At 55.6% G+C, this 25,128-nt stretch overlaps 1 protein-coding gene across 3 annotated transcripts in view; it reads left to right on the forward strand.

Annotated features, from left to right (window-relative positions):
* The window catches only part of CHST8 (carbohydrate (N-acetylgalactosamine 4-0) sulfotransferase 8), a 106,904-nt gene extending 96,544 nt beyond the window's left edge, over positions 1 to 10,360 (forward strand). For all 3 annotated transcript variants that reach the window (XM_011947425.1, XM_011947418.1, XM_011947432.1), the window contains exons 3-4: positions 8,262 to 8,299; positions 8,804 to 10,360. In XM_011947425.1, coding sequence (XP_011802815.1) covers positions 8,262 to 8,299; positions 8,804 to 9,910 — 1,145 coding nt within the window. In that variant the 3' untranslated portion in view covers positions 9,911 to 10,360. The remainder of the gene's footprint in view (positions 1 to 8,261; positions 8,300 to 8,803) is intronic.
* The last annotated feature ends 14,768 nt before the right edge of the window (positions 10,361 to 25,128 follow it).

Below are 25,128 nucleotides of genomic sequence, written 5' to 3' on the forward strand. Positions count from 1 at the left end.
TTTCCTCGGCATGCCTGGTGTGACAGATCATTCGACATGCACACCTAATCCCATGCGACATGCACACGTGTAAGGGGTGATGCAGTGGGTGGCACGGGTGTGCTGGGGTCACACACCCTGAACACTGTAGGAGTCACTGCAGGCTCTGACCGAGGAGTGCTTTGAAGCAGGAGCTGAGGATCCCTCCCTGTAGACAGGCAGGGCACCAGCTCAGGACTCCCCTCCCCAACCCACTCAGTGATGGGCAGGTGGGTAGATGTGGCGCAGGCGGGACAGCTGTTGGGTTCGCAGACTGGCTAACCGGCTGACTGGCTGACTGACAGGCAGCTCTGATGCTCGACTCTCTGACAGCTCCAAGGGAATTCACAGCCAAGGCTGAGCTGACAGGAACCACCCAGTTGAATCGTGGATCCTAATCACGAAGGCGAGGGAACAGAATCACTAAACAAAACAAGTGCGGTCAGAGCCGTCAGGCGCTCATCGGCCCAAGACAGGAAGATGCTGGCTCCCCTCCTTCGCAGATGCACCCCAGCGTCTCTGCGCTGGGGGCAGGAGCTGGGCTGCGGGAGATTCAGCCCCTGCAGAGGGAACCAGGTGATCGGCATGCCGGGAGCTTCCAACCAGTGGGCTCCGGCCCTGCCCGGCATCATGCCCCATTTCATGTGCACATTTGTGGATTTGCAAGATGCATATGTTTGGCACATTTTACCAATGAACTTTTAGCCCGTTTTACCAATGAAACAAGTTCAGCAAGGTCAAGGCACTTGTCCAAGGTCACACAGCAGTGGGTGTGTGCGCTCTTAGTTTTCTCATCTTTTTTTTTTTTTTTTTTTTAGATGGAGCCTTGCTCTGTTGCCCAGGCTGGAGTGCAGTGGCACGATCTTGGCTCACTGCAACCTCCAACCTCCACCTCCCAGGTTCAAGCGATTCTGCTGCCTCAGCCTCCAGAGTAGCTGAGATTACAGGTGCCCACCACCATGCCTGGCAAATTTTTGTATTTTTAGTAGAGACAGGGTTTCAGCATGTTGGCCAGGTTCCTGATCTCAGATGATCTGCCTGCCTCAGTCAATCAAAGTGCTGGAATTACAGGCGTGAGCCACTGCACCTGGCTTGTTTTCTAATTTTTGATGTGCTAAGCCTGCATTAAAAACTGCGACTCCACATGGACCCTCCAGGGTGGTTCTCCACGTGGTCCACTGAGGGAGGGAGTAAGCCTTTGCTCTGGTCTGAGCCAAAGGTCACTGTGACTGAGTTTGATCATCTCAGCGCCTAGGGGAAGAAGCCCCCCACCCAGAGGCCGAAGCTGGAGGAGAGAGGCCAGTGCATGACCAGCTCGACGCAGCTGTCCAGCGTGTCTGGCCTGACTGCTGCCTCCCCTCAAGGTCTACACTCTGACCACAGAGTTGTCATCAGGGCCCGGGAGCAGCCAGCACCTGTGCCGGGGCAGCCCTGCCACCTGGAACCCCACGTACCTGTCCTGTGTCCTAGGGCAGCAGGTGGCCGTGACTGTGACAGAGGCTAGTCTCCAGGCTGTGCCCTGGGGACCCAGCAGAGAATGTAAGAAGTTGGATTTTCCCATGAACACAGGTGAGAATTGAAGGCCCTTGAGTGAGGCTTTCTTCCGGGCGAATTCTGTGCCCAGGAGTCCAGGCTGCCAGCTCATTGCTGCGTGTGTTGAAAGTTCAGTTTTGCATCTAATTTGCATATGAACAGCCTGCCCCAGGTGGAGGATGCAGTTCACAATGAGGCAGTCAGAGGCCCACGGGGAAAATGTGCCCCTCAGCCCTGGACCCGCGGAGACCTCACAAGGGCAGAGTCTGGAGCCGGTGGGAGAGGAGCCAGAGAAGGTGTGGCGCGGTCCCAAAGCAGGCCCCGGCCTGGTGTACTGTGCATGGCAAAAGGAGATTCCTGAGCCAGGCTTCATGGCCACCGAGCCAGGGCTGGGGGTGGACAGACTCCTCCAGTGGGATTGCCCCCGTCTGCATCTAGCTAGGGGCAGGCACCTGCTGCCCAGATGCGTGGGCCCTTCCCAGCTGGGAGGCTCCAGTCAGAACCCTAGGCCCAGCTTCTGGGAAGCCCCGTACCCCTCATGTCCAAGGCCAGCTCTCAGTCCAGAAAGCACCAGCCTTTCCACAGGCATTGATGGGCATTGTGCCAGAATGACACAGACGGACAAGACACAGGCCCTGCCCCAAAAACATCGAGAACTAGCAACCCCTCACTGCTGATCAGCAGGCAACCTAAACCAGCAGACCTCACCTCCCTCAGGCTATCCTGCCCTGTCTTCAGAACATCCAGCTGGGCCTGCTGGCTCATGGCTGTAATCCCAGCACTTTGTGAGGCTAAAGCGGGAGGATCATTGGAGTCCAGGAGTTCAAGACTGCAGTGAGCCAGGATTATGCCACTGCACTCCAGCCTGGGTGACTGAGCAAGACCTTATCTCTTAAAGCCAAAAAACAAAAAACACTCTTAAAGCCCCATGAGATCACATGAGTCCCTCCCTGTCTGTATTGGGTCAAAAATTGGGTGCCTGCCCCACCCTCAAAAAATGCTCAGTCCTGGCTCCCTGTGCTTGTAAACTGTGACCTTACAGGGTCTTTGCAGATGTAATCAAGTTGAGGCCACTAGAGTGGCCCTTTTTTTAAAAAAGAAAAATTATTTCCATGGGTTTTTAGGGAACAGGTGGTGTTTGGTTACATGAGTAAATTATTTAGTGGTGATTGGTGAGATTTTGATGTACCCATAACTGGAGCAGTGTACACTGCACACAATTTGTAGCTTTTATCCTTCACCCCCTTCCCACCCTTTCCCCGAGTTCCCAAAATCCACTGTATCATTCTTATGCCTTCGAATCGCATCTGCATCCACGTAGCTCAGCTCCCACTTATGAATGAGAACATACGATGTTTGGTTTTCTATTCCATTATTTCACTTAGAATGATAGTCTCTGAGCTCCTCCAGGTTGCTGTGAATGCCATTAATTCATTCTTTTTTATGGCTGAGTACTATTCCATCATATATATATATAAAATACATACACATACATCTTTCTCTCCCTCTCTTTCCCTGCTCCGTATATATCACCTGTGGACTCTCTCTCTCTGAGAACCCTAACTAGCACCCCTCCCCACATACAGAACCCTCCATACTTCCCATGGAGAGGAGCTTGGCATTTCCCTCGGGCTTCTCTCCCCCGACCCACCTACCTTCTCTCTTGCTAGCACCCTGCACTCAGGGCAGGCATCTGTAGCTCAGCACTGCACTGTGAGATCAGGTGCATGACCGGTCGTGGGGCTGCCCCAGGGCTCGGAGGCCTTTCTCTTGCACATCTTGGGTGTGGGAGCAGCAGGGCAGAGGCCGACTGCCTGGGCTATCCGGGACAACAGTGTTTATCCCACCAGATGCCACTGTAAGGAGTCCAGGTGGGGCCCAAGCTCAGAATCAGGGTCCTGCAGGTGCTGGGAACCAAGATACAGCCAGGAACTTGCCTTCAGGGAACCCCGCCCCCGATCGGGCCAGCCTTAGCCAAGAGAAGCAGCCGAAAGCCCTGGAGGCTACCTGGCCAGTTGGGCAATGGAAGTGGATGTGGAGTGGACAGCGCCAATGGGTGTGGGGCAGCCTGCCACGAAGCCACCAGAAGCCCCCAGCACGTGGAAATGTGGCCACACAAACGACTCCATCAGGAAATCCCAAAAGACCAAGAAGCATGACTCAAACTCAACCTCAGACAGGGACTTGGGACTGGCATGGCCGCTTCTGCCCTCCTTTCCCAGTTCTCTCCCATGCCTGTCCCTTTGCAGATTTGACTCCTTAAGGACAGACGCAGTGATGGGAGTGGCCAGACCCTCCCATCATTGCCCATCAGGGCCCAGAGCTGGGCCATGAGCAGCCAATGCAGCCGTCACTCTCCCAAGAGTGAGCCACATGGGGCTGGGGCAGGCCAAGGGTTCCTTTGAGGCACTTGGGTCCTGTCCTTACCTGTCAGTGCTGTCTGTCTATAGGGCCTGACCAAAAGGCTGCTCTCCAGTTACCACCCTCCATGGGTCCTGGGCAGTGGGCATTGGGGCTTTTGTGTGGCACCCTGCAGGTCTTCCTCCTGTGAGCCTAGAGAGAAGTGGGCAAGAGACCCTCCTCCTTGGACATGCTGGTGGTATAGCCCCCTCCTCAGCTGTGCCCCAGGCCCAGGCCTGATGACTAAGAGACTGGCCTCACACACTCATCAGCCTCTGCCTCTCCTCAATCAGGAGGCTTTTCAGCTAAACGCTGAGAACTTCAGCCAATGAAGAGTTCACACCATGGAACACATTTGGCAGTGCCCATAACTCACGCCTTGTTTATTCTCACCGATGCTTTTATCATAGCACATGTGTTTCAGCCACTCCACGCATGTCATCTGTCCAGAAAGAGAAAGTGCTTGTTTATTTCTTACTGTGCAGGGGTATGAAGCTCCCTTACAGACTGTGAGTGTTATATTGAGAGGAGAGAAGAGGTCACTCAAGACACCCAAAGTGGGGTGTATGTGGTTGGTCTTGGATTCTGTTGCAGGGGTGGAGGTGGGGAGGCAGGGAAGGTGCATGGCAGCATTGGTGGCGTTGGATGGAAGAGGAGTTGGGTTTGGCTGGAGTTGCTCTGCAAGGCCACTGATGTTATCTAGATTGTACCTTTCATTTGGGGGCTTGAGAGGGGCTGGAGGTGGTTATACTGAGGCCAAACTCCTTCCCACCCATAAGTCCCCCCAAGGCACTGGTACCACTGACCCCTGGTGGCAAACCTTCCTCGTCTTCCTGAGCCCTTAGCTGCCCTTCCCTGAGCCCTCATGGAGCTGTCCAGGGTCCTGACGTGCAGCCCACTTAGGGATGTGCAGACCCCTAGCCCAGGATACCCAAGATTTCTCCTGGATTTCACTTGCCCAGAGCGGGCAGTGGTCTTTGCTTCAGCCTTTATCTGAGTGGTGCATGGAAGAGCAGCTTTCTCCCTAGTGGGGACACTAGGCTCATGGCAAAGGGGAGGTCCCTTTAGAATTCCTTCATTATGTTTCTGTCTTTATTCAAAAGTGAACTTGTGGCCAGGTTTGGTGGCTCGTACCTATTATTCCAGCCCTTTGGGAGGCCGAGGCAGGAGGATTACTTCAGGCCGGGCGTTTGAGACCCAGCCTGGGCAACATAGCAAGACCCCATCTCTATTTCTAAAATAATGTAAATTATTATTTTTTTCTTTTTCCTTCCTTCCTTCCTTCCTTCCTTCCTTCCTTCCTTCCTTCCTTCCTTCCTTCCTTCCTTCCTTCCTTCCTTCCTTTCTTTTGAGACAAAATGTTGCTCTGTTGCTCAGACTGGAACGCAGGGTGTGATCTCAGCTCACTGCAATCTCTGCCTCCTGGGTTCAAGTAATTCTCATGTCTCAGCCTACTGAGTAGCTGGAATCACAGGCATGCACCACCACACCCAGCTAATTTTTTTGCATTTTTAGTAGAGATGGGGTTTCACTGTATTGGCCAGGCTGGTCTCGAACTCCTGGACTCAAGTGATCAGCCCACCTCAGCCTCCCAAAGTGCTGGGATGACAGGCATGAGCCACCGTGCCTGGCAGTAAATTTTTAAAAATGTTAAAGTGAGCTTGTGGGGATAGGGCTAATCTTTGCCCGATAAGCTGCCATAAGTTTAAGGGTTGGGAATAACTTATGGCAAACTCATGCTCTGCTTACGATGTTACTGATCTCTCTTATTGTCCACAAGGCAATTTTTCCTTTCAAAGGAGGAAGTTGCAGGCAGGTTGGCTTTATGGACACATGTAAACAGGAAATCAGGAGACTCGCCCAGCCCCAGGCTTTGTCTAGCAGGAACTTTTCCTCTAGTTCATGCCAAGGGCTCTAGCTCAGCCTGCATTGGAGTGGGACAGCCCCAGAAGCTTAGGCTCAGAGTCCAGAGGTCCAGGAGACAGTGTCCCCCTGTCCACTCCTCACAGGTAAAATGGAACAGGACCACAGCCCACTGCCCTCCGAGGCTGTGGGGACAGTGCCAGTGGGAGGTCATGGCCTTAGGGGCTGCAATCTCAACAAGCACATGGCCTTCCATCTTCCGCCCGACTGGCAGGATCCCTTTTGGAAGTGGCTTCTCAGCCCCACTCTTGGCCAAATCTAGCATGACTCATGTGCTCCAGAAAAGGAATATATAAGCACCGTCACACCTTGACGAGGTGACAGGAGTGACAAGCAGAGTGGTTTCCTACATCTGAGACTCTGAGGAGGAGAGGTGGTTTAGCAGAGCCAGCTGCCATCACCAGAAGAAAATAATTAAGGAAATCTGGCAGAGTAGAGTAAAATGGAGTGGTGTGGCAGGTCCCTTCTGGTGAAGGGAGCTATCATCATCGGCTGCGGGAGAGGAAGGAGCTCTGGAGGCTCGTGCTGGGACAGCTGCAGTAAAGATGGGACAGGGAAGAGGAGGGAGTGGCTGTCAAGGAGGGAAATAGACTCTGGGGATGGCAGGGGGTGGCAATGAACAGCTTGATTCTAAAGACTTCTCTCGCAGGCCAGGCACCTGCTGCTTACACCCCATACCCTGAGTGGTGCAACCAGGTCTACTTGGAGCTTCCCCTCAGCCTCCGAGGAAGAGTCTAGAAGGCCTGTTTCAAAGATCCCCCACATGCATGCATGTGCACATAAGCTTGGGAGTGCCCAGGAAGACGGGGAAGCTCTGTCCTTTGCCCAGGGGAGAGAATACCCTTGTTCTCAGCCCAGAGGGACAAGCAGAAGAAAGATGAAGTGTGCCCCAGTTCTGCCTGCATTTCTGCCTCTCCTGGGAATTCAGGAAAGTTCTGGCAAGCTCAGGGAATTCAGGCTGTCCATCCCAGGACTGATGTTGCATCTCCTTCTTGGCTTGCTAATGACTGAAGGAGATGTGCGGGCACAGCCTCAACCTTAGACTGTCTGGGGCCTGGCACTGGCTGAGTCTGTAAAACTGGACCCCATGGAGAAATCCACAGACTCTTTGGCTCAGGGAAGACCTGGATGTCCCTTCACCAGCTGGGCTCCTGCCACTGGACCTCTGCCCAGGACACAGCTGGGAAAGTGGTGGGACACTGGAACCCCCCACCCGCAAGCAGCAGCCAGGATTTGCTGAGGTGTGGTCAGGCACGGTGCCCCGGCATGCCAGCCAGAAGATCCAGCTCTCTGCTTAAGGGATAGCTGGCTCTGATGGTGACCATGGCTTTTGGCAGAGCCTCAGGACAAAAATGTCCACCCACATGACACTGGAACAGAAAGGTCCCCTGATCCCTCGGTGGCCAGGTAGGGGCTGGGGAAGGAGGCTCAAGCTTCTAAATAGATTCCCCCCAAAGGGAATCTCCTTGTCCTCCCAGGACTTACCCCCAAAGCAGACCAAACAGGGTATGACTCAGAATCTTCTACGCTGGTCAAAGGTTCACCTCACCAGAGCTTGTTTCTTGGGTGAGCCCAGCCCAGGCCTGGGCCTCCTTGGTGGCCAGCGGGGGCTTTCCAGAGCATGGCCAGTGATGCACTGATCTCTCTCTTGTCTTCCTGATGCCATCAGTAAGTTAACGCTGGACAATTACCCTCCACCTGGGCACTGCTTAAGGCTTGGAGGGAGACCAGGGCGAGCAAGATATGCTTAGCTCACCCCAGAACCCCAGAGCCAGGCGAGAAGGCCAAGATCTCAAAGGAAATACCCAGGGTAGGGAACTTCCTGGAACAAGAGGAGAAGAAGCACATTCCATTCCTAGGCCTGGTGTGTGCAAAGGTGTGGGTGTGAATATGTCATATTCCAAGCGTGGAGAATCCATAGTGGCCAGAACTGGGGCATGGCTGATGGGGTGTGGAGAGAGGGTGGATCGAGCTTTCTGAAGGGTCCTTTCCCTGTGACTTAAGGACATGGTGGGGTGCAGGAGGAGGTGGACTGTGAGAGTCCTGGCTGCTCCAGAGGGCAGGTGTGTAGGTACACCTGGGCAGGGTGCCTTTCCAGACCTTGTAGGTCACATCAGGAGGCAGGCGTGATGCAAAGAAGAGAGCCTCAGCTGCAAGCCAGTGGGACCACATGTTTGCTGCGTTCCTGTTTTCTGCATGGGTAGGGGATGGAGGGGCTCCAGCACTGAGCCATGCCCTCTCCCCATGCCCTAAGCTGCCTTTCCCTAGAGCCTACCCCAAGATCCCTCCAGCCTGGATGTCCACAGCCAGCAGCCCATAAACAGTTCCCTGGGAGCCATGTGGCACATATGCTGCTAATACTGTCCTCTCCTCTGTTTGCTTTTTAGGAATAAAGTTCAACATCAGGCCAAGGCAGCCCCACCACGTAAGTTCTGAGAGTCAGATAAATCTCAGTGCACGCAGCCCCAGGGAAACTGGGGAGGGCTGGGAAGAAAATGAGGAGCTCACATTGAATCCATTCTTGGAAAGAAAAATGTGTCCAGCCTTTCCCGGGAGCCTTGGGAACAAAGCCCAGGGCTCTGGACCCATGAATTTCCCTTCCTTGTTAGAAGGCTTCTTTGCACGGTGCTAATAGAGGCAGTAAATCTGAGCCCGCCTGCAGGCCACCTACTCCCGCCACCCTCACTCAGCCCAGGTTCCTGGGAGGATCGCGCCATCTTGTGGCCGAAATGACACTTGCACCTCAGCGGGAGGGAAGCTTTTGGGTGCTGGGCCAGGGCTCAGACGGGAAGGGTCTCACCCATAGGATCAGCCTGCGTCCCTCACCTGAGAGGGACAGGAACCCCAGCCGTGGCGAGAGTCTACCTGTGTGGCCCTCAGTGCCCAGCTGTCCTTTCCACTCAGATAACCACTTCTCTTCTTACCCCAGGATCTCCCACCAGGCGGCTCCCAGGATGGTGACTTGAAGGCACCCACAGAAAGGATCACTCGGGACTTGTCCAGTGGGGCCCCGAGGGGCCACAACCTGCCAGCGCCTGACCAGCCTCAATCCCCGCTGCAGAGGGGGACCCGTCTGCGGCTCCGCCAGCGCCGTCGCCGTCTGCTCATCAAGAAAATGCCAGCTTCGGCGACCATCCCGGCCAACAGCTCGGACGTGCCCTTCATCCGGCCGGGACCCGGGACGCTGGATGGCCACTGGGTCAGCCTGCATCAGAGCCAGCAGGAGCGCAAGCGGGTGATGCAGGAGGCCTGCGCCAAGTACCGGGCGAGCAGCAGCCGCCGGGCCGTCACACCCCGCCACGTGTCGCGTATCTTCGTGGAGGACCGCCACCGCGTGCTCTACTGCGAGGTGCCCAAGGCTGGCTGCTCCAATTGGAAGCGGGTTCTCATGGTGCTGGCCGGCCTGGCCTCGTCCACCGCCGACATCCAGCACAACACCGTCCACTATGGCAGCGCCCTCAAGCGCCTGGACACCTTCGACCGCCAGGGTATCTTGCACCGTCTCAGCACCTACACCAAGATGCTGTTTGTCCGCGAGCCCTTCGAGAGGCTGGTGTCAGCCTTCCGCGACAAGTTCGAGCACCCCAACAGCTACTACCACCCGGTCTTCGGCAAGGCCATCCTGGCCCGGTACCGGGCCAATGCCTCTCGGGAGGCCCTGCGGACGGGCTCCGGGGTGCGCTTTCCCGAATTCGTCCAGTACCTGCTGGACGTGCACCGGCCCGTGGGGATGGACATTCACTGGGACCATGTCAGCCGACTCTGCAGCCCCTGCCTCATCGACTACGACTTCGTAGGCAAGTTCGAGAGCATGGAGGACGATGCCAACTTCTTCCTGAGCCTCATCCGCGCGCCGCGGAACCTGACCTTCCCGCGATTCAAGGACCGGCACTCGCAGGAGGCGCGGACCACAGCGAGGATCACCCACCAGTACTTCGCCCAGCTCTCAGCCCTGCAACGGCAGCGCACCTACGACTTCTACTACATGGATTACCTGATGTTCAACTACTCCAAGCCCTTTGCAGATCTGTACTGAGGGGCGCTGCAGCTGGCCGATGCCGCCCTTCCCTGGTCACTCACCTGTGCTCCCGGGCATCCTCCTGTCGGTGGTGCCTCATTCCGGGAGCTACAGGGCTCTGAGGACTTGAGGAGCCGTGGCTGTGGGAGGAAGCAGGCCCTGGGTGGCAGGGGGCAGAGGCGCCCAGCCTTGGATGGGGACCCCAGCCCCTGGCCTGTACGTGTTTCCTCACTCCTTGACTGAAGGAGAGGCCGAGGACTGGGATAGACACCCTGGGGGCTCAGCCGGCAGTTTCAATGAGCAGGGAAGTCTGAGGCCCAGAGAACAGGGGCCCCAGCGGTAAGGGATGTCCTGCACTCCCTTAGCCATTGCCTTGGACCAAACCACATGGTTTGCAGCTTTTCTACCAGCCAGGGGGGAGGTTCCCTTGGATTAAGGTTCCAAATAAAGCACATGGTTTCCAGAGCAGCAGTGTGTACTCTGTGGTGGCGTGGGAGCACGTGGACCCTGGGCTGGGTTTTCTGGGGCTCTTTCTGCCTTCCTGGGGCAGCCTGAGCCAGGTGCTGCAGGCCCCACTGCAGAGAAGTCCAGTTCAGGAGCAGCCTCGTGGGAGGAGAGCACAGAGGACCCAGAGGCTCTCAGCCAGGGCCTGCAGGCGTCTGAGGCTAGGGCCCAGTCAACTGGGGTGCTTTCGTCTCAGTCCCAGCACATTCATCCTGAAAGGAGAAGATAGGCCTGTTCCTATGGGGGCTTCCTGGGGTGTCTTCTTATCAGTGCACCTTGCAGGGGCCTCTGGGGACTGCCAGAGCAGTGGCCAGCTCTCCAGGCAAGCTGCTAATCAGGGCTGAGGCTGGGGCCAGGGCGCACGCTGCCTGCATCTCAGCGGGTGTGGTGCTCTTGGTAGGCAGCGAGGCTGTCCCTGGCTTTCTGCACCTCTGGGCCAAGCAGGACTCTGGCCTGAGGCTGTCATCTGCAGACACTCACCCTGATCCCCGGCCCCACTCACCTGACAAGACCGCCGCAGGGCTGTCAGGATGCACCTGCTCTGGAGGAGGAGAGGAGAAGCCGCAGAGGAAACTTCTCCAAAAGCATACATGTTCACACCAGACAGGGCTCCAGAAGTGTCAGCAGCCACGGTGGTTCTGGGAAGTCTGGGAGGAGGTGTTTGTTGGAGTGTTGAGTGCGGGCATGAGTGCGGCTGCATTTGGATATGGTTTGTGATGGGAAAGGCTGCCTGACTCTGGAGTCTCTGCCCTCTGTCAGCCTGTCTGCAGGAACCTCTTCATGTCCTCCTGGATCATTCTGTGGGTTGCTCTGTGGGCCCTCCCAGGAGGCTGCCCTCCATCTGTCCCCACTTGCTAGGGGAGATGTTGCTGATTCTCCAGGTGGAGGTGCCACTGGATCCCTGGGTGGACCCCCCGATGGAGGCCCTACTGATTCCCAGGTGGAGAAACTGCCGGATCCCCAGGTGGAGGAGCTGCTGGCCCGCAGGTGGAGGGGCTGCTGGATCCTCAGTTGGAGGCACTCCTGTATTCCCAGTTGGAGGTGCTTCTGGAATCTCCCCAGGCTCACACCAACCTGAGCTGCTCCATCTCCTTTTCTGCCTCTACCTTGGACCCTGGAACCTTGCAAAGGGGAACAAGGCACTGAGCCTTCCTCCTGCCCCTTTGGGGTAACATCCATCCAGGAGACCTGAGAAGCAGGGAGACCTCCCTCGGGTTCCAGCTGGAAGCAGCTTGGACCATCCGACAGAAGTGACCTGGAGGGGCAGGGAAGAGGCTGCGGTCAGGGCCTGGGGAACTCCTGGGACCCATGGAAGCTGAGACAGCAGATGCTGAGGGGCCCAGAAAGCCAGAGCAGCTGCCCTGCACCTTGACCAGGACCAGGGTCTGTGTGAGAGGAGGCAGGGAAGTACCTGGCTGAGGAAGACCTAGAAAGAGGGGCCCTGGGCCCTGGCTCTCAAACATGAGACCACATTCATGTGCAGGAAAGTGTCCCTGGTCATGGGTGCATTTGGTGAAGCCAGAGGCAGTGCCCCCGTGGCATCTGCTCAGCAGGGAACACCTGGACTCCACACTGAGGCAGCATCTGGGAGCGACTTGGAGACAGGGAGGATGGCCCTGCCCCTCCCCAGTGTGAGCGTGTGTGTGCATCTGCATGTGTGTGTTGGGGGGGAGAAATCTCTCAGAGACACGCCGGCTCAAGCTGGACAGATGTGCACACACACAACACAACCATCAGCGGGGGGCTTTTGTTGCAGGTGGCAATGACAGAAGACAGGTGCAGGCGTGACCATGATCACCACTTGACGGCCCTGAGAGTGACCTCCAACTGCAGGCCCAGGCTGGAGACCACCCCAGCTCCAACCCCCAACTCAGCCCCAAACCTCCCAGGCCTAAGGAAGAGTGGACTCAGCGCAGTGGTAGGGAAGTATGTGTGTGTGTGTGCATGTGCATGTGTCTGTGTGTGTGTCTGGGTGTCTGTGTGGGTGTCTGGCCTGTGCTGTGGGGTGGGTGGATGTGAGCGCGCGTGTGTCTATGTGTGTGTCTGGCCTGTACTCTGTGCCTGTGTGTTTGTGTGTGTGTTTGGTCTGTACTGTGGGTGGGTGTGAGCATATGGATCCTGTGGGTGGGTGTGTTTGTGTGGGTGTCTGGCCTGTGCTGTGGGATAAACGGGTGTGAGCATGTGGGTGTATGTGTCTGGCCTGTGCTGTGGGGTGAGTGGGTATGAGCGTGTGTGTGTGTGTGTCTGTGTGTGTGTGTTTCTGTGTCTGCCCTGTGCTGTGGGGTGGGTGGATGTGAACATATGTGTGTGTGTGTGTTTCTCTGCCCTGTGCTGTGGGGTGGGTGTGAGCATGTGTGTGTTTGTGTCTGTGTGTGTCTCTGTGTGTATGTATGGCCTGTGCTGTGGGGTGGGGGGGTGTAAGTGTATGTCTGTATGTGTGTGTCTGGCCTGTACTGTGTGAAGGTGTGTGTGTTTAGCCTGTACTATGTGGATGGGTGTGAGCAAACAGGTGATGTGGGTCTGTGTGTCTGCATGGGTGTGTGTCTGTGTGAGTGCCTGGCCTGTGCTGTGGGGTAAATGGGTGTGAGTATGTGGGTGTGTGTTGGGGGAGGGAGGTGTCTGGCCTGTGCTGTGGGGTGGGTGGGTGTGAGCGTGTGTGTGTGTTTCTAGCCTGTGCTATAGGGTGGGTGTGAGCATGTGTGTCTGTGTGTGTGTTTCTGGAGTGGGGGGTGTGCATCGTGTGTGAGCCCGCGTCCATGCCAGGAGTGGGCTGTGTGCAGTCTGAGTCGTGCCTGTCTCCAGGACCATCTTGTGCACCCTCTCCCCTCTCTCTGCCCATCCACTGGCCATTTTGTGGATGTCACCTGGAAGGGGCTGTCTGATCAGATTCCCTAGAAAGGGCTGCCAGCAGCTCCCAGGGACAAAGGAAGCCCATCGAGTTGGGAGAACAGCCCAAGCCCCAGGGCCCTCCCCAGCTTGGTCCCTCTGTGGGCCCGTCGGGGCGGCCCCAGGGAAGTCCCTTCCAGGACTCTGCCCTTGAGTGGCTGAGATCTCCCGGATGGGAGCCCCACCCTCCAAGTGGTGATGAGAACAGACGTCCCAAAGCCTAGGGTCCCTCCTGTGACCTGGGAATCCCAAAGGCCTTGAGTCTCCTGGGGAGGTGGGATTCAAGGTCCATGCAGACAGTCAGGTGGGAAACTTGGGCAGCTCTGGCCTCCCCCAGCTCCCCCTCCTCCCTGCTGTCTCCACGGGGTTTGGTGGCCCGTACAGGGCCTGTCCAAGGGGCCCAGGACAAAGTCGGGCAGGCAGTGGACAGAGTGTCCCTCATCACCTCCCACCGCTCTAAGGCAGGGTTTGCCAGTTTCATCCTCAGGGCTGAGCCCCTGGGAGGGGGACAGGAGCCTGTGGAACCCCATCATGGTTCTGAGGCCTGGAGGCGACCTCACCTCACTGCCCCCATCTCCTCTCAGCCCCTTCGCCTTCAGGGAGCACCCGTGGCCAACCCAGGGGACGTTCTGCTGGCGTCCCTCACTCCTCCACTCCCTCTACAAGGCCAGGGGACCCAGAGCTGGGCATAGGAGGCTGTGTTGAACCACGGGATCCAGAAATGGGCAAAGGTGGAAGCTGGGGGTGTGGTAGTCTGGGCTCAAGTAACACTGCCCCTACCTCCGGGGACCCCCAGCTGATGGGTACCACGACTCCTGGATGAAGAATAGACAGGTGCCCTGGGAGCAGGGTGTGGGGAGGGGACTGTGTGTTAGCCCCGCTGCCTTGTCCAGGCTCGGGGCGGGGGCGGGGGAGCCCTGAGCTGGGTTCTTCCCACCACCCTGGCCTGGCTGCTCCTTGGCCCTTCTCACTGCCCAGGGCACGCTTTGCACAAGAGGCTCTGCTGGGAGATGGCAGCAGAGCGGGGCCCGGGGTCTGGGCCGGGCCGGGGCTACTAGGGGACTATCCTCCTGCCTCTCCTTCACCCTGGGCCGGCCTCAGGAAGGGAGGGACAGGGGAGCAGCTGGAGGTGCCAAGAGCTCTGGAAGCTAGGGAAGGGAGCAGGGGGCGGGGGCAGAAGGCAGAGAAAGCCACTTCCTGTCACGGACCTGGGCGACCCTGCCGCGCCACCTGGGTATGCCAGCCTGAGTCAAGTGGACAGAGTGCTGAGCGTGGAGAAGAGCAGGTGCATGCGCGAGGTATTTAAAGAGGAGATCAAGGGACTGGGACCCCGAGTGTGTCGGGAGTGCGGGTGTCGGGGGTCACCCGTGCTGGGTGCTGTGCTGTGGCCTCGTGTGCGTGGCCCAATGCCCCTCTCCCAGCGGCCCCGTCCGCTCATGCCTCGCTCTAATGTATAGGTGAGAAGACTGAGGCACACAAAGGCTTGACCAGAGCTGTGCGGCGCAGGAGTTGGAGCTGGAATTGCGCCCAAACGACCGGCGGGGCCCCCTCGCCTTTGTGCCCACAGGCGCAGAGCCGTCCTCCGCCGCCAGGTGGGGCTAAGTCCCCGCTCCCGAGCAGCGGCCTGGGGATCTCCGGCGGGGCCGCCAGGTGGCAGCAGCGCTCCGACCGCGGGACTCCAGCTCTGGAGCGCCCCGCGTCCACAGCCTCCCCACCGCGCAGTCGGCTCCTGTGTCCCCTCGCCCTCCCAACCATGGGGTCACGGGGCTCCCGCCCCTCCATTGTCTGCAGGCGGCCTCCAGAGGTTACTCTCAAACCCATCAGCTCCAGGGGACCCGCCTGTGCTAACATCAAACCCCCAAACACCCGCAGCGTCCCTAAAGCAGTGGCATCCACAACCTCCCCGGGGGCTTGTCCTGCACGCTCCGTCAGGGTGATGTCAGGCCTTCTCCAACCTCAACCACAACACGAACGCACACGCGCGAACACAAATGTATGCACACACAGGCACAGATGCACAGACACAACCACACACACAGACACCCATCCTCACAAACACACACCCAGATATGCAGACACATGCATGCACACAGACCCAGATGCACGCGGACACACAGACACACACGTAAACACACAGAAACATGCACGGCTCAGGACGGGGCCTCTTGCTGCATTTAAATAAACGGGAAGAACCGGAAGCTCCCTCACTGTCTCAGCCAAGTGCATGCACTTCCCACGCTGAGCCCTGTCCTCCACCTCCCCTCCTGCACTGGCCAGAGGTCACCCCCGACACACACACACACACACACACCCCGGATCCCAGTCCCTTAGCCTACTGCTTAAGCACCTCCTGCGTGCACCTGCACCCTCTCTGCACACACAGCAGGCTTTCCTATCAGCAGAAAACAAACTGTCACCGCCCCATCTTAAAAAACGGGGAAGCCGTAGCCAGATGGCCCCTGCAGCGCCTGTCCACTTCACTCCTCTCCTTGCCGCAGAATCCACCCCTCATCTCCCATGGCTTCACCTCCTTTTCACGCTGGACCCCACCCTGGCCTGCTTTCCAATCTTGCCACCCGCAGAGTCTGCTGACAAGGCACCTTCCACTGCCACACGCTGGCAGTTCCAGGCGCTCTTCTGCCTACACACTCCCTGGACGAGCTCCACATCACCCCTATGCTAGACTCCCGGATTTGCCCTTGCAGCCCTGATCGGTAGACCCAAGTAGCCAACTGCCTCACCCTCAGCTGTCAGCACGTCCAGCGGGTGCCTGCACTTAAACGTCTCACCTGAGCCGCACACCTTTCACACCTCAAGCCCCTCCTCTCCTGGCTTCCCGGCTCAGCCTTCCCTACAAGCCCTGGATTGTCCCTTTCATGCTGCCTCCCAAGGGCATCCTGAATCCATGTCCATTCTCCCTCTCCAGGGCTGTCATTTAACCCAAGCCACTATCACACCAGCATCTCCTGCCTTGGCACCTAAAGTAATAAGTAACTATGGAATTTGCTGGTTTACCAGGTACTGCTCTAAGTATTTCATATTTTTTTGTACCAAACTCCGCCTCCAGGTTCAAGAAATTTTCCTGCCTCAGCCCCCCGAGTAGCTGGGATTACAGGAGCCTGCCACCATGCCAGGCTAATTTCTGTATTTTTTTTTTTTTTTGAGACGGAGTCTTGCTCTGTTGCCCAGGCTGGAGTGCGGTGGCCAGATCTCAGCTCACTGCAAGCTCCGCCTCCCAGGTTCACGCCATTCTCCTGCCTCAGCCTCCCGAGTAGCTGGGACTACAGGTGCCCACCACCTCGCCTGGCTAGTTTTTTTGTATTTTTAGTAGAGACGGGGTTTCACCGTGTTAGCCAGGATGGTCTTGATCTCCTGACCTCGTGATCTGCCCGTCTCGGCCTCCCAAAGTGCTGGGATTACAGGCTTGAGCCACCGTGCCCGGCCTAATTTTTGTATTTTTAATAAGGACGGAGTTTCACCATGTTGGACAGGCTGGTCTCGAACTCCTGACCTCAAGTGATCCACTCGTCTTGGCCTCCCAAAGTGCTGGGATTACAAGCTTGAGTCACCGTGCCTGGCTAGCATTTCATATATATGAGCTTATTTAATCCTCACTACAACACTGTAAGATGGTTATCATCCTCCCCATTTTTTGCAGATAAAGACATTGAGACACCGAAAGGTTAAGTAATCTGCCCAAGGCCACACAGCTATTATGGGGATCTTCCAGAATTCAGAGCCTGATGGTTTGGCCCTGGCTCTGTGTGCCCATGAGTGCACAGTTCTTACTGGCTCTCTGGTGTTCCAATGCAGTAGGAGGTTTTGCGACAGTAGAGAAGAAATTGAATGGTCACTAGGGCAAGGGAAAGACAAGCTCTCTGGGGAAAGAGAGGGAGCGTCTCAGGCATTGCTGTGCGCCCATTTGCAGTTTATGATGGATGTGCAGGGCACCAACGCACCTTCCCGCTGCAGCATTAGCAAGGTCTCAGCAGGGCTCCTCCTAGGCATGTGCGACAGAGGAGTGAAGGGCACAGAGAATAATCACCCAAGCAGAACAAAGCTGGATGAGGAAAGGCATCAAGACAGGAAGGGGTGATAGGCAGAGAGAAGGCGCTGGGGTCTGTGGAGGAAGTGAGGCGGGAGTTGGGGACCTGTGACCTTGGAGATGGTGTGGTTTCCTGTGGTGACAGGCAAACTGTGCCCAGGGTTGGCAGTGGCCAGGATCGTGATGATGACCTTCACCTCTGCCCATCATGATGATCTCCTAGGTGGAGATGACCTCGGTTGCAGGGCTTGTGAATAAGTCACGCCCCGCAGAGGGACCCTCTTCAGCCTTCTCTGGGGTCTGGTGACACGGTCGTCCTGTACCTGTGCCTGCATCTGGTTCCATCAGTTCACACTTGCTACCTGCCCACTCACCTCCCTGCTGTCACCTATTTGAGCCTGTATCCACCTGCCTGTGACTACCTGAGTTTGCCTGTGACCACCTGCACCCATCTGCCTCGGTGGGTGGTGGTTTCGGGGCTACAGGTCAGACCCCTCCTCCGCGTGCAGGGCCTGAGAGCAGGGGTGTGGGAGACGGATTCTGCCAATCTGGCCACACCATCTGGAGATGAGCCCAGAACTGCCGACACCTCCAGCCTGCCCCTGGAGAGACCAGGTTGTGTGGATGGCAGTCCCCAAAGACCCAAAAGAGAGCCCGGTCTGGGAGGATGGGATGGGGCCGGCAAATCTGGGCCGGAAGGGAAGGCTGCATTCTTGCTCTCCAAACCGATGTGCTGAATTTTACTTTTCCTTTTAGTTATTTCTTCTTCTTAAATCCTGTTTCTCTCCCTGAGGCAGCTAATCTATTATTTAACATCGGATTGTGCGATTGAAACTCCAAGGCAAATTGAAAATTATTTGTGTTTGAGGTTTCAGGCATGAAGCTGAGGCAACTATTTCTGAGAGATCCTGGGAACCCGGGCAAAGGTAGCGAACCCACAGCACTGCTCCTGGAAGGGGCTGGGAGGATCGGGGTGCGGGAGGCGGTCCACAGACCCAGCAGGCTGGGGGACCCCGCTACGCTCCAGCCTTACCCACCCAGAGCCCACAGCTCGGGGGTCATTAATCTCCATGTGGCATTTCACTTGGGAAATGCTGTCAACACCTCCCACTGGCCAAAGTCCTCAAGAGGGTGGGCAGGTGCCATCAGTCACCCTGGGCCCGCGCCCACCCTGGGGGAAATGCCTCGGTCATGAGAGGATTAATGACACGAGGAGAAGGGTTCATCATCATTTTTCAAGGTTCGGCTCTCTGTAGAACTGCAAGCGGGGTTGCTGGCCTAACAGTCAGTGGAGAGTGACCCAAGGCTCTAGAGAGTGACCAAGGAACACGGCTCAGGGTGGGGGTGGGGGTCCTGGCCTGGACCCCCGCTGAGTGCATGCGACCTCCTAGTACTGGCTCTCAGGACATGAATCAGGACCAGGAGGAGGAGCAGGCTTGAGCCCAGGGGAGCGTGCACAAACACTGTGTGGGCCCCACGTAGACACCCGTGGATCACGGAAGTGGGGAACTGGGAGACGCCAGGTCAGGGAGAACTCTGGATTTTGGATAAGGGATAAGGAGATTGGATTTTGTGCTGGAAACAGTGGGACCACTGAAGGAGGGGTGTAGTATGTTCAAGTTCCATGCCCAGAAGGATCCAGAACGAGGCTAGGGGGCTGTCTTCATCCATCTTAGTCTGTCTGGGCTGCGGCATCAAAAATCCCATAGACTGGGTGGCTTAGACAACAAACAATTTCTCACAGTTCTGGAGACTGAGATCAGGGTGCCAGCACATGCAGTGACTGGGGAGGGCCAGTTTCCTGTTCATAGGGGGCGCTCTTCCTGCTGTGAACTCACGGTGGAAGGGGTGAGGAACTCCGCAGGGCCTCGTTTATCAGGGTACTAATCCCATTCACGAGGGCTCCACCCTCAGGACCTAATCACCTCCGAAAGGCCCCACCTCCTCACACCATCACTTTGGGGTTGAGGATTTCAACACAGGACACATTGTGGGGGGACGTTCGGCGCACAGAAGAGGCTACCAGCGCACCTCCATCCAATGCTTAGCGCAGTCACACGTGTCAGCTCTTGTGCTAGGCCTGGGTGATGGCACCCTCGTGCCCCCAGCTTGGAACACGGCCGAGCATCGAGCATCTGGGACCACAGAGAAGTGGGAGGACCCCCCCACAAGGTCCTCTGCCACCCACATACTCACTAGAGCTTCCATGCCCCTGCAGGAACACCAGCCTGCTGCCAGCCTCAGCCGCAAACCCTGGAAGCTGAGCAAACTCTGAAGCCGTGCCCCCCTCAGCCTCACAGCGGGCCGCTTTGTGCAGCACCCACCCCCACTCCGGGTCACATCTCTGTCTGCTGTGTGCACAGTGTCTGGCCCAGGATTGAGCTGCTGGATGCACTTGCCCACTTCAGCCTCCATGGTGTATGTGAACCCCTCCCCTGCTCTCCATTCCTCCCTCTCTGCCGTGATCGGAACCAGAGCCAGACACAGAGACCCAGCCTGTTCCAGGGCGTAGGCCAACAAATGAGCTCAAGCTGATATATGTGTATTTTCACATAATTAGAGCTTTGCAGCCCGCAGAGAAATGTATCATTGTGTTTGTCTGTTTGCATTGTCATAAAGGAATACCTGCGACTGGGTAATTTATAAAGAAAAGAGGTTTAATTGGCTATAAAGTTCTGCAGCTTGTACAAGCGTGGTGGTCAGTATCTGCTTCTGGTGAGGCCTCAGGAAGCTTCCAATCATGGCGGAAGGTGAAGGGGGAGCAGGTGGATCACTTGGCAATAGCAGGAGCAAGAAAGAGAGGGAGGAGGTCCCAGACTCTTTTTTTTTTTTCTTTTCTTTCCTTTTTTTTTTTTTTTTTTTGAGGTGGAGTCTCGCTCTGTCACCCAGTCTGGAGTGGTGCAGTGGCATGATCTTGGCTCACTGCAAGCTCCGCCTCCCAGGTTCCAGTCATTCTCCTGCCTCAGCCTCCTGAGTAGCTGGGACTACAGGTGCCCGCCACCATGCCTGATTTATTTGTTTTGTATTTTTAGTAGAATTTAGTATTTTAGTTTCACTGTGTTAGCCAGATCTCCTGACCTCGTGATCTGCCCGCCTCAGCCTCCCAAAGTGCTGGGATTACAGGCATGAGTCACCATGCCCGGTCAGAGGTCCCAGACTCTCAAACAACCAGCTCTTGAGTGAACTAATAGAGTGAGAACTCACTTATTACCACAAAGGGGGCACCAAGCCATTCATGAAGGATCTGTCCCGATGACCCAAACAGGTCCCACCAGGCCCCACCTCCAACACTGGGGATCACATTTCAACATGGGATTTGGAGGGGACACACATTCAAACCATATCAATCATTTCTAAGAGGCCTCTGGAATACTTATAAAAGCTTATACAGGCTGGGCACGGTGGCTCACATCTACAATTCCAGCACTTTGGGAGGTCAAGGAGGGCAGATCACTTGGGCTCAGGAGTTCCGAGACCAGCCTGGGCAACATGGTGAAACCCCATCTCTACAAAAAACACAAAAATTAGCCGGGTGTGGTGGCATGCATCTCTGGTCCCAGCTACTGGGAGGCTGAGGCAGGAGGATCATTTGAGCCCAGGAGGTAGAGGCTGCAGTGAGCAGAGATCATGCCACTGCACACCAGCCTGGACGATGAGACAGACTCTGTCTCAAAAAAAAAAAAAAGATTTATATAGATCACACGCGCACACACACACACACACACACACCCCTCAGTGAATTCCCAAGAAGGGAATCTGAAAGCCACATCTTTAACCAACAACGATAACAACTGGAACTTGTTATAGCTGGTGCCCTTTGGTAGCAAATATTTTAAAAACCCATTAATACCAACTTTAGGTGAAGGAGGACCTTATTGGGGGGTCCAGTAAGATGGAGAAATACACGGTGGGGTGGCAGGAACCAAGGCCTGGGACCTCGTATGCCACCAAGGCTCTCTCTATCAGCCTCACCTCTGCACCTTCTGTTTCATGCCCCTCTGTCCAATTGAGGATCCCTTTCCTCTGGCATTTCTGTGCCATGGCAGAAACATAGATGGGGACACGCTATAGGCCCTGCTGTCATCCCTCATCCCGGCCCCAGCTCTACGGAGACTCACGGGTCCAGGAGTTCCATCTCTAGAAATCTGTCCTACGGAAACTCCAGGCACGGGGACAGGAACAGGGGTGGAAAATGTTCAGTGCAGCATCATGTATATGAACTATCAGAGGACTGGAAACAGCCTAAATATTCATCAAGAGGGAAATGGATGAACAAATTAGGATCCACCCATGCTACCAAATACCATGTATCCTCTTAAAGAGAAAGCACGGTCTTTCACTCCTTTGTTCAACAAAGACTTTCTGAGCACCTATTGTGTGAGAGACACGGTGACCAGTGAAGGGCATAAAACACAGAGCGAAGGTAATCCCAGCACTTGGGGAGACCAAAGTGGGCAGATCACTTGAGGTCAGGAGTTCAAGGCCAGCCTGGTCAAAATGTCAAAACTCCGTTTCTACTAAAAATACAAAAATTGGCTGGGCATAGTGACAGGTGCCTGTAATCCCAGCTACTCAGGAGGCTGAGGCACCAGAATAGCTTGAACCCGGGAGGTGGAGGTTGCAATGAGCCAAGATTGTGTCACTGCACTCCAGCCTGGGTGACAGAGGGAGATTCCATCTCAAACACACACACACATACACACACACACACACACACACACACACACACACACACACACACACAAAACAAAGCAAAAAAAAACCACTGAACAAAAACAAACCCCATCTGTGCCTTGCAGAACTCAGTCCACTGGGGGAGTCTGACTCTAATTAATACGGAAAGGATAGTAAGAACTGCAACTGTAGCAGCACAGCCGTCACAAGGGCTGTGATGGAGATGACCTTGTCAGAGAAGTCAGGGAAGGCTTCTTGGAGGAGGTGGTGATGGAGCAGAGATCAGAAGGACAAGTGGGAACGGGAGGGGCATGTGCAAATGCCCTGGGGTGAAAGCCTGCGGGGCCAGGCACGAAACCAGAGAAGGTGGTGGGGCTGGGGCAGAGGGGCTGTGTAGGTGCCATTGATGTGCCACCCGGACCCTCTACAGGAATGAAGCACTTCCCCCAGGAGGCCCAGGAGTGCCGCTGTCAGCCCTCTTAGTGGATTGCCAAACTAAAGACCCCTGCTCGCCTGTGGTGACACCCACACCCAATGACTAATCGCCATGGAGGTATTCTCACCCCTACAGGGGCGCCCCAGCTCCAAGGTTCCATGTGCAATCAGCTGAAGCCTTTGCTGAGACTGCATCTATGTGGACAGACCTGTGGCCCCCTAAAGATGTCCACATCCCAATCCCCAGAATCTGGGAATGTGCTACCTTATGTGGGCAAAGGGACTTTTCATTTTTTCATTTTTTATTTTTTGAGACAGGGACTCACTTTGTCACCCAGGCTGGAATGCAGTGGCCCGGCTCACTGCAGTCTTGACCTCCCAGGCTCAAGCAATCCTCCCACTTCAGCCACCTAAGTAGCTGGGACTGCAGTTGTGCACAACCACATCTGGCAAGTTTTTGTATTTTTGGTAGAGATGGGGTTTCATCATGTTGTCCAGGCTGGTCTTGAACTCCTGACCTCAGAGTGATCCACCTGCCTCAGCCTCCCAAAGTTCTGGGATGACAGGCCTGAGCCTGGCCTAAAGGGACTTTTCAGAGGTGATTAAGGACGTTGGGATGAGGGCACTGCCATGGCATATCCAGGTAGACACCATGGGATCACAGGGGTCCTTGTTACAGGGTGGCAGGAGGGGTAGAGTTGGCGAATGAGGTGGAGCAATGGAAGCAGGGCTCTGAGTGATGGAAAGTTTTGGAAGGAAGGGCCCAGGAACCAAGGAATGAGGGAAGCCTAGTTGAAAAACACAAGGAGGCCTGGCATGGTGGCTCATGCCAGTCATCCCAGCACTTTGGGAGACTGAGGCGGGTGGATTGCTTGAGGCCAGGACTTCAAGACCAGCCTGGCGGCTGGGCACGGTGGCTCATGCCTGCAATCCCAACACTTTGGGAGGCCGACGTGGGCGGATCACCTGAGATCGGCAGTTCAAGATCAACCTGACCAACATGGATAAACCCCGTCTCCATAAAAATACAAAAATTAATCAGTCATGGTGGTTCATGCCTGTAATTCCAGCTACTCAGGAGGCTGAGGCAGGAGAATCACTTGAACTCGGGAGGCGGAGGCTGCAGTGAGCCAAGATCGTACCACTGCACTCCAGCTTGGGCAACAAGAGCGAAACTCTGTCAACAACAACAACAACAACAACAAAACACCCAGCCTGGGCAACATGGTGAAACACTGTCTCTATAAAAAAGAAAAGAAAAAAAAAAAGAAAAATTAGCCGAGCATGGTGGTGGGCACCCGTAATCCCGGCTACTCAGGAGGCTGAGGCAGAAGAATTGCTTGAGCCCAGAAGGCAGAGGAGGCAGAGGTTGCAGTGAGCCGAGATCTCGCCATCTGCACTCCAGCCTGGGCAACAGAGTGAGACCCTGTCTTTAAGAAGGAGAGAAAAAGGCAAGGAAACAGAGCCTCCCCTGGAACATCCAGAAGGAGCCCAGCCCTGCTGACCTATTGTAGGCCCCTGGATTCTAGAACTGTGTGATAACACATCTGTGTTGTTCTAAGCCAGTACACTTGTGCCAGTGCTAATTTGTCACAGCAGCAAGAGGAAACTAATCCAGCCTCAGAGCCCAGCCCCTCCCTCTGCCTAATCCTGCTGCCCAGACCTCTCCGTCCCACAGATGCTGATCCTGGGAGCCCTCCCTCCTAACGTCCCACATGCCGATATCTATCAAGTTGCACTCCCAGGGAACCCGACCTGCACCAGCCTGAGAACGCAGAGGCTACATTGAGATTTTGGAGCTTGGTCACCATCCTGTCTGCCTGGCAACAGCTGTAGGTGGAGCCCAGGCAGCCCCATCATTAGATGAAAGTGCAATCAGCGAAACTTTCACCACTGGTGAGGTGAGGTGGTTTACCTCTGGAAGGCAGTGCAATGTGGGGGCAACATATCCGGTGTTTGAAAACTCTCCGGGAAAAGCAAAGTCAATGGAATGAGGTAGCTACTGCTAAGTTAGACTGACACTTTGAAGAAAGATAGCAAAGGGCTGACAGCAATTAACAGCCGAGTGTGGGCCATGCATGTGGCTCACGCCTGTAACCTCAGCACTTAGGGAGGCTGAGGCAGCAGGATCGTTTAAGCCCAGGAGTTCAAGACCAGTCTGGACAACATAGCAAGACCCTGTCTCCACAAAAAAATTTTTAAAAATTAACTGGGCGTAATGATTCATGCCTGTAGTCCCAGCTACTCAGGAGGCTGAAGCAGGAGGATCACCTGAGCTCAGGAGTTCAAAGCAGCAGTCAGCCGTGATTGTGCCACTGCACTCCAGCCTGGGTGACAGACTGAGACTCAGTCTCTTAAAAAAAAAAAAAAAAAAAAGCTAAATATGCAGCCAGAAGACCTCCTTGGTAGCATCTAAGGAGGCTCTCATCTGCTGCAGTTGAAGGGCAGAGAAAGCTGAGGACCTCACAATGACCAAGTTTCAAAGATTAAACTCTCAACCTAAGCAGGCCTGCTATGCCAAGGTCAGGTGCTTGTTGGGAAAGAATGGCACCCTGACATTTGAGATGGGACATCAGAGTCAATATGTCCCCTAATCCTAAATGTCTCAATTGCCTTGCGCCCTCTGAGCCTGCAGAAGTGACTTTCTTTCTCTCTCTCTTTCCTTCCTTCCTTCCTTCCTTCCTTCCTTCCT

Source organism: Colobus angolensis, unplaced genomic scaffold (assembly GCF_000951035.1).
Source record: "Colobus angolensis palliatus isolate OR3802 unplaced genomic scaffold, Cang.pa_1.0 Scaffold107, whole genome shotgun sequence".
Classification (NCBI taxonomy): Eukaryota; Metazoa; Chordata; class Mammalia; order Primates; family Cercopithecidae; genus Colobus; species Colobus angolensis.